Source organism: Nicotiana tomentosiformis, chromosome 5 (assembly GCF_000390325.3).
Source record: "Nicotiana tomentosiformis chromosome 5, ASM39032v3, whole genome shotgun sequence".
Classification (NCBI taxonomy): Eukaryota; Viridiplantae; Streptophyta; class Magnoliopsida; order Solanales; family Solanaceae; genus Nicotiana; species Nicotiana tomentosiformis.
Window position 1 is genome coordinate 117,470,640 of NC_090816.1, and position 9,878 is coordinate 117,480,517.

At 42.5% G+C, this 9,878-nt stretch overlaps 1 protein-coding gene across 1 annotated transcript; it reads left to right on the plus strand.

Annotated features, from left to right (window-relative positions):
• Positions 1–9,038: 9,038 nt before the first annotated feature.
• LOC138893048 (uncharacterized) lies at positions 9,039–9,341 on the plus strand. The gene has a single exon (XM_070176817.1). It carries the CDS (start codon positions 9,039–9,041, stop codon positions 9,339–9,341), a length of 303 nt encoding a protein of 100 aa, XP_070032918.1.
• Positions 9,342–9,878: the final 537 nt, after the last annotated feature.

Consider the following 9,878-nt stretch of genomic DNA (forward strand, 5'->3'; position numbering starts at 1 on the left):
AGATCTACACGAGTCTCAAGACTCCCAATGGTGACCACACATGAACGATAAACATGATCTACAACAATAGCATCTCCGACTGGTGTGGACACATACACAGGAGAACTCAAAGAATCACGGGGCACAACCAAATAGGAAGCAAAATAGGATGACATATAGGAGTAAGTAGATCCCGTATCAAATAGGACTGAAGCATCTCTACTTCAAACTGAAACAGTACCTGTGATAACAACGTTAGATGACTCAGCCTCAGGCCTGGCTGGGAAAGCATAACACCTGGGCTGGGCCCCACCACCCTAAACTACATCCCTGGGACGGCCTCTAGCTGGCTGGTCTCCATCTCTAACGGCCTGACCTCCACCTCTAACTGTCTGGCCCCTACCTCTAGCTGCCTGACCCCTGCCTCTGGCTGGCTGAGCAGGTGGTGCAGCAACTGGTGCCGGAACCATGGCATGAGAACTCTGATGCTGTGAGCTGCCCGTTGCCTGAGGGCAAAATCTAGCAATGTGCCTCGGATCACCACAAGTATAACACAACCTCGGCTGTTGTGATGCTGACCCTGAAACTGAACATGTCGACCTGAATAACCACCCTGATAACTCTGGAGTAGAGGTGCACTAATAGGAGCTGGTGGTGCACCGTAGGCTAGCTGGTCAGAATAATGCATCTGAGGGACACGACCACCTGAGGCACCGTGGGATGCCTGGAGCACTGAATGAAACGACCTGGGAGGATGGCCTCTACCAAAAGTAATCTTGCGTCTAGATGAGGCACCGCTGAACTCACCGGAATGACGAGGTCTTTTGTCAAACCCCTGATCTCCCTGAGTAAGAACCATTTCGACTCTTCTGGCGACATTAGCAGCCGCCTAAAAAGAAATCTCACTCCTAGTCTCCTTAGCCATCTGCAATCTGATAGGCTGAGCAAGTCCATCAATAAACCTCCTCACCCTCTCTCTCTGTGGGAAGCAGAAGAATAGCATGACGGGACAAATCCACAAAACGGGTCTCATACTGAGTAACAGTCATACTGCCCTACTGAAGACGCTCAAACTGATGGCGACGCTCCTCTCTCAATGTGATAGGCAGAGCAGGCGACCCAGCTGGTCTGATAAACAAGTAATCTCTCCACCATTTCTTGGTAGAACCAATCATCTGAAATGCAGCAAAATCGATCCCATTGGTCTCCACTATACCCATGTTTTGTAAAACCTCGTGACAGCTGTCAAGATACTCCTGGGGGTCCTCTGAAGGAGCACCACTGAAGTGAACAAGAAAGTGCTTGGTAAACCTGTCCAATTTCCATAAAGCCTCAGAAGACATAGTTGGCCCATCTCCGACCTGTGCCGCAATAACCCACTGAACTAATCTGACTGCTGAACTGCTGGAGCCTGATACTGGGGAGTTATCTACTCCGGAGCAGGAGTGGTGGGAGTCTGGGTTCCTCCTCTAGCCTGAGAGACTGCTGGTGCCATGGGAAATGCGTCAGTCTGGGTCACACTCTCCATAAGGCCCACCAAACGGATCAAAGCATCCTGAAGTACTAGGGTAGCAATGAACCCCTGCGGAACCTGAGTTGGTCCGGCAGGAACAATCTGGGCTGGAACCTCCTCGTTAAGCTCTATCTGAGACTCCACTATTGGGGCTGCTGCTCGAGCTCTAGGTTGCGCCGTGCCCCTGCCTCGGTCTCTGGCACGGCCTCGGCCTCGACCTTTGCCCCGCGTAGGAGCTGCCACTGGAGGCTCTGGATGCTGCTCAGCTGAGGAAGCGGTACGTGTTCTTGCCATCTACGAGAGAATAAGAGTAGAAGAGTTCAATCAGCATTGAGAAAGCAAAATCGCACGACAGAGAAGAAAAGAAGTGAAACTTGTTCCTAAACTTCATAGCCTCTGGAAGATAAGCACAGACGTCTCCGTACCGATCCTCCAGACTCTACTATGCTTGCTCGTGAATCGTGAGACCTAGGCAACCTAATGCTATGATACCAACTGTCACGACTCGAATTTTCCCACCGACGGGACCGTGATGGCACCTAACATTTCACTTGCTAGGCAAGCCAACGTTAGAAAATCGTTAAACCAATTCCTTATTTCCATTTAGTAAATAACAATAATTAACTAAGATGAAATATAATATGTACGGAATGTTATAAAACTCTATTAATTACTACCCCCGGATATTGAGTCACAATTCACGAGCATTCTAGAGTTTACTACAAAAAATAGTCTGAAAGAAATACAACTGTCTGAATGAAAGAAACAGTAGAACAGAAAAGATAGATGGGGACATCAGGTCTGTGAACGCCGACAGATCTACCTTGAGTCTCCGGACAGCGGACCAATAGCAAAATCTCGATCAACCCGAGCCGGTATCAAAATCTGCACAGAAAGTGCAGAGTGCAGCATCAGTACAACCGACCCCATGTACTGGTAAGTGTCGAGCCTAACCTCGACGAAGTAGTGACGAGGCTAAGGCAAGGCACCTACAAATCAACCTGTACAATTTAACAGTGTATATACAAATAACAGAGATGAAGAACTAAACAGGAAATGTCGGGAGGGGAACATACTGAGGGGAATACAAGATAAAGAACTACAACAGAATGATCACCGGAGCAGTCAATATACCATGAATCAACAGGAATAGTGAATACAATAAGGAAAAATGCACGGCATCACCCTTCGTGCATTAACTCTCATATCATGGCACAGCATCACCCTTCGTGCATTAACTCTCATATCATGGCACAGCATCACCCTTCGTGCATTAACACTCACAATATGGCACGACATCATCCTTCGTGCATTAACACTCACAATATGGCACGGCATCACCCTTCGTGCATTAACACTCACAATATGGCACAGCATCAATACTCACAATATGGCACGGCATCACCCTTCGTGCATTAACACTCACAATATGGCATGACATCACCCTTCGTGCATTAACACTCTCCCTTACCATAATGCAATGCATAAATAACAACAGGGAGATAGAATAACAAGTACAAACCTTACTTCAACATTTGGTTCCATAATATCAATCTCAACTTTGAAATAAAAACTTAATTATCACCAAAAAATCCGTAAACATGATAAGAACGATAAATTGAACAACACTAGTATAACATGTAGCAATTTGGCATAGGAATGAGACAATATAAGAAAAACAGAGATACATGGAAAACAGGTAAATTGGCGGCACATAAGTACTCGTCACCTCACATATACGCCACTCACATGAATTTCACTTAGCAAATAATCTAAGGTTCCTAATTCTCTCAAGTCAGGGTTAGACACAACACTTACCTCGCTCCGAAGGTCACTTAATTCTCAATCACAGCTTTTCCTTTGAAATTCACCTCCAAACCACTCGTATCTATTCAAAAATGACTCAATAATATCAAATATTGCTAAAGGAATCAATTATATTGCATAAATTAAATTTCCCAAATTTTCCTCCAAAAAGTCGAAAAATCGACCTCGTGCCCGCTCAGTCAAAACCCGAGGTTCGGACCAAAATCCATTTACCCATTCACCCCCGAGTCCAAATATATAATTGGTTTTGGAATGCGACCTCAAATTGAGGTCTAAATCCCCAAATTTTTGGAATCCCTAGTTTCTACCCTAACCCCTAATTCTACCATGAAAACTCTAGATTTTTGGTTGATAATTCAAGAAATGTAATGGGTAATTGAAAGAAAATGGTTTAGAATCACTTACTAACACTTTGGGGAAGAAAATGACCCTTGTAAATCACCTCCACCCGTTTGGTTCTTGAAAATTGTTGAAGAAATGGCTTAAACTCGTGTTTAGAGTCTGTTTTAAGTCACTAGACAGGCCTTCATCGCGTTCGCGAGAGGCCTGTCGCGATCGCGATGCACATCGGCCTAACTCCTTCGCGAGTCTTTCTACACATTCGCGTAAGGCAGCTCCTCCCAAGCCTTCGCGTTCACGACCCAGTGGACGCGTTCGCATGGACGAATATGACCCCCTCCCTCACGTCCCTTAAACTATTGCATTCACGAAGGGTACCACTCCCAACGCTTCCCATTCGCGAAGAAGAAATTTCCCCTGCCCCTATTTTACCTTTCGCATTCGCGACACTACCTATGCGTACGCGAAGAAGGGCACACCAGAACAGCTGCTGAAGCAAAAATCTAAGATTTTCTGAAAATTAATTGTTTTTAAGAATTTATTCCGGGCATACGCCCAGGTCCCATAATTTGAGCTAGGAACCTCCGAATTCGATTCCGGGCATACGCCCAAGTCCCATAATTTGATACGGACCCACCGGGACCATCAAAACACAGATCCGAGCCCGTTTATAAAAAATGTTGACCAAAGTCAACTAAAATCAACTTTTAAGGCAAAAATTCTTATTTTCATTAGTTTTCAACATAAAAGTTTTTCGGAAATCTGCTCGGACTGTGCACGTAAATTGAGGAGGGTAAAAATGAGATTTTTAAGGCTTAAGAGCGCAGATTCGAGTTCTAAAACATAAGATGACCTTTTGGGTCATCACAATTAGTTTTGCTGAATATTTTGTGAGCTTTTCGTACTCATTGTGATGAAGCCGTGAGCTCTTTATTGTAAAAAAATACTATTGTTGATTTATTTTGGCAAGCTGAATTATTGGGTACTTGAGGTGCAAATTGTGATATATTGTGATATTGATACGCATGTGGTGGTATAAGGTTTGGGTGTTGAAATGCATGCGGTGAGATAAGGGTGGCTTGATACGCGTGGCTAGTAGGGGAACTACTAGAAGTCATGCGGTGTGATAAGGATGGCTAAAACGCGGGATGCTATTTTCGAGAAAAATGTTTTCTTTAAAATAAATTATGAAGGCTCCCGCGGTGATATAAGGAAATGAGATATTGTGAATTTATTTATGATTTGGGACTACGAGGCGATACCTCGGGAGTGTCCTTGTGGATATTGATTTATGGCCGCAGTTGCCTTTGATTATTGTTGTGATTTTCTTAAAGTTGAAAATAATTCTGTTTTGCTTTCACAAGGTATTAATTTCCATTATTTGATGTAATTAAATGGTGATATACTACTTGATTCATTTTCATTGTCATTTTATCTTATAATATTGTTAAACATTTTACCATGTTATTATTTATTTTCCAATAGGGCCTGACCTGACCTCATCACTACTCTACCGAGGTTAGGCTTGGCATTTACTGGGTACCGTTATGGTGTACTCATACTACGCTTCTGCATGTCTTTTTATGCAAATCCATGTATATCTTATCAGACCAGGCATCAGTAAACTAGCTGTACGAGGAGACTTCGAGGTATATCTGCCAGCGTCCGCAGACTCCGGAGTCCCCTTCTATCTTACTATATTGTCTTCCTTATTTGATTTAAACTCTGATATATAGAGACATAGAAAATAAATTCTTAGAAGCTTGTGACTTATTTCTACCGAGTTTTGGGAGTTGTAATTATTTGAATTATAATTTATTTATTTCAAATATCTATTATTATTCCGCATTGATAGGCTTACCTAGTCTTAGGGACTAGGTGCCATCACGACCTCCTACAAAGGGAATTTGGGGTCGTGACATCGGCGTACTGTAGATTTGTCCGAATACAGCTACCAGTGGAGGCTTGAGGTATAACTGCATAGCGTTCGCAGTTCTGAAGTCTCCTTCTATCTGATCTCAGCTGTGTATTATATTTCAAACAGTTTGAATTTTATTCAAACCTCTATTTGTATTAATCTAGAAGCTCGTGCACTTGTGACTCCAGTTCTGGGATGGTATTTAGATATCGTGATTATTATGGATTATTCACTTTATTTCAGACTTTATTTCCGCATTTGTATTCTTGTTATTAATTAAGTTAAAATTTTGTTAAAATGGCTAATTATATTCTAACGTTGGCTTGCCTAGCAAGTGAAATGTTAGGCGCCATCACGGTCCCAAAGGTGAGAATTTCGGGTTGTGACAGTTGGTATTAGAGCCCTAGGTTACATAGGTCTCACGAGTCACGAGGAAGCTTAGTAGAGTCTGAAGGATCGGTACGGAAATGTCTGTACTTATCTTCCAGAGGCTATAGAGTTTAGGAATAATCCCACTTCTTTCATCCCTTATTGTGCGACATTAATGGAGTTTGAAACATATACCACATATTCCTTTGTATCCACTCGTGTATGACATTGCGCACTCGGTATCAGTTGTGCGTCGATGTTTTGTGATGCCTCAGATAGACTACGAGTAAGCCAGAGATGCTCAAACATTGCCTCAATGTGTGGTTCCAACTAAAGATGCAAACGTATTGAGAGATCACATAGTGAATCATGTGGGGGGGGTGCAATGGACCTTGGCATCTGGTTGACTAATACGAGTTGTGAAGGTTAATATTGTGGATCATCGGACGTGGTGAACTATAACTTCGCGCCAAGTGGGAGAGTTCACTATCAATGGATGGATTGTGGGGTCATGTGTTATATCAATTTTGGCTTGAAATGTATATATGTGGTACTGAAAGGTCCCCCAAAATTTACACATGTTTAAGGCCTGAGATTTTGTAGAGGATAAGGTTGGGAATTGCGGTATGTCCGCCTACTTAATAATCCTATACTTCAGTACCAAAGGAGTTAGAGAAATAACTTTAAATTTACAGAAGGTCTACTCAGCATGGACGTCATGGTTGCGGATTTTGGGGTGCTTCGGAGGAAGTACAATGGTTGACGAGATTCTGGACTATGTGTTTCGTGCCAAGATTTGTCTGTATGGAGCTCTAATTTTGTGATCGTTGTGTATAAATAGGGGTAAGGGTTACCTCTGAGAAGAATCGAAGAGTATGTTAAGAAATGGGTCAGCTCAACAGTGTTGAGTTAGTATAACAAAAGAAGAAATTGGCCTTGGGAGAGGTAATTCTCCACAGGTGTCCGTGGCAAGCCTATGAAGAGGGCAGACCAGCCAATGCAACACCGCCCACTTGGCTCAATTCTCATAAACGCTTTTGAAAGAGTTTGTTCCCGGACTCTCCGTAATACGTGGTGCATATGGTTTGAAAGGTTGCGTCAAGTCACCATGGCGGTGTCATAATATGCCATCAGGTTCAATAAGTTATCCCATCATATTCCTACTTAGCTTCCTACAGCCAGAGAGCGAGTCCACAGACTCATTAAAGGACTTAATTATAATCGTAAAATTTTGTACGACTTGGGAGCTACAGGCTGATACTTCATTTCCCCTAGTGGTAGAAATTGTCAAGATATTAGAACGTGTTCGGGATGAGGAAAAAGAAAACTAAGGAGACCAAGACGTCTCAAGGTTCTGGGGGATTCAGTGGATTCTACTCTGCAAGTATAAATCATTATGGCGGGGGCTCGGTCAGTCGGCTAGCCCAGTCCATACATCACATTACTCGGGGTGCTCCAGTAAGGTCTTTTAATGCACCACCGATATGAGTTTCCTACAATGGTTATTCCAGTTATCTGGCACAGGCTTAATATGAGTAGCCAAACTCGCAAAAGGGTTGTTATAAATACAGTGATACTAGGCACATCATGAGAAAATTATCCCAAACTTGGGAGAGACATATTTCATCAAAGAACTCAGGCTACATACCCTATTACAGTTATTGCACCACCCACACGACCAGTTAGGGGTGGAGGACAGGCGAGTAGAAGGCGTCCTAGAGGTGGAGACCCAACCGTTGATATATTTGTTTTATGGTATGGCGGAGGTCGCTACATCAGATGGTGTCATTACAGGAACGACCTCAATTTAATATAAAGGAATAATTTCCTTAACTTGATTCGGTTTTGAGTATCGAAACGAGTCCTTCTATTGTGCTCCACTTATGAGTGAGCTTCGTAATTTTATAATCTACTTATGTGTTTACTCATGTTGGGAGATTCTATGGAGATAACTACGCCTATCATTCCATATTGGTCACTAATAAGAGCTGTGAGGCTAAAGATGGCTTTCTGTTACTCATTTCGGTAAGTTTTGATGTAATTTACGGATAATTAATTACAAATTGTGAATTTGTATGCCCTACTAGTGTGGGGTTCATTATGTGTTGTGATTTGGTGTAACCAAAATTATTTAAAAGGAGAAAATGGAAATTTTCGATTGGCACGATGTGCATATTACTTGTGATTCAGAACTAAGGACGAGATCCTCACATTTTAATATAAATTGATACGTTTAAACCGGGCTACGAGTTGCGGTGGAAGTTATATAAGGACGAGATCTTTGTGAGGAAAATTCTTGTGTCTAAGTTCTCCCTTGTGAAATTAATTTGTACTATAGTAATAATAGGGAGTCATGCCTGTTAGGCTTATTTGAAAATTGTTTTATGAAATTCTATGTGCATACTTGCCAAATTCGTGTTGTAATTATTGAGTTTTAACCTATGAGGTAGGTGCCCGCCAAGGTGGCATTAAATGTGACTCGTTAATTCGGGTAAATAATTATGAGGTCTTCATGCCTCGCATCTCATTATCAGTATTGTAAGGGTTTGAAATGAGATTTTTTTAACATAAAGTTAATTGACGATTCTGTAATTGATTATGAACAACTATTAAGACTAGATTGACCAGAAGGGTGCTCCGTTAAGGTGGACCGAAGAGTGTGAGGAGAGCTTTCAGAAGCTCAGGACCGCTTTGACTACAACGCTAGTGTTGGTATTACCCATAGGTTCAGGATCTTACACGGTGTATTGTGATGCATCTCGTATTGGACTTGGTGAAATATTAATGCAAGATGGTAGAGTGATTGCTTATGCATCGTGGCAGTTGAAAGTTCATGAGAAGAATTATCCGGTTCATGACTTAGAATTGGCATCCATTGTTCATGTGCTGAAGATTTTGAGACACTACCTCTACGGCGTGTCATGTGAAGTATTCACAGATCATCGTAGTCTACAGTATCTATTCAGACAAAAAGATCTTTATTTGAGGTAGAGAAGATGGTTGGAGGTGTTGAAATATTATGATATCACCATTTTGTATCACCCTGGAAAGGCCAATGTGGTGGCCGATGCTTTGAGTAGAAAGGGTGTGAGTATGGGCAGCCTTGCGTATATTCTAGTTGGTGAGAGGCTGCTAGTGGCAGATGTTCAGACTTTGGCCAATCAGTTTGTGAGGTTGGATGTTTCAGAGCCCAGTCGGGTTCTAGATTGTAAAGTCGCTCGGTCTTCTTTATATGAGCATATCAGAGAGCGACAGCATGATGATCTTCATTTGTTTGACCTCAAGGATACGGTGCGGCACGGTGGTGCCAAGAAGGTTGTTGATGGAGTTTTGCAGATGCAAGGTCATATATGTGTTCCTAATATGGATGGGCTTCGTGAATTAATTCTTGAATAGGCCCACAGTTCCCGGTATTCTATTCATCCAGGTACCGCCAAAATGTATAAAGATTTTCGGCAATGTTATTAGTGGAGGAGAATGAAGAAGGATATAGTTGCATTTTGTAGCTCGGTGTCTAAATTGCAAGCAAATCAAGTACGAGCATTAGAGACCTGGTGGTTGGCGTCAGAAGTTAGAAATTCCTGAGTGGAAGTGGGAGCGTATCACTATGGATTTTGTTGTTGGGCTTCCACAGACTCAGAGAAAATTTGACGCAGTATGGGTTATTGTGGACAGGTTGACCAAGTCGGCACATTTCATTCCAGTGGTAGTTACCTATTCTACAGAGCGGTTAGCTGAAATTTACATTCGTGAGATTGTCCCTCTTCACGGTGTGCCCATGTCTATCATTTCTGATCGAGGTATGCAGTTCACCTCACACTTTTAGAGGGATGTACAGCGTGAGTTAGGCACGTGGGTTGAGTTAAGTACAACATTTCATCCACAGACAGACGCACAGTTAGAATGCACTATTCAGATATTGGAAGATATTCT

What these genes read in the sequence shown, in the direction of transcription:
- LOC138893048 (XM_070176817.1), top strand. Translation starts at nt 9,039, where the DNA reads ATGGGCAGCCTTGCGTATATTCTAGTTGGTGAGAGGCTGCTAGTGGCA.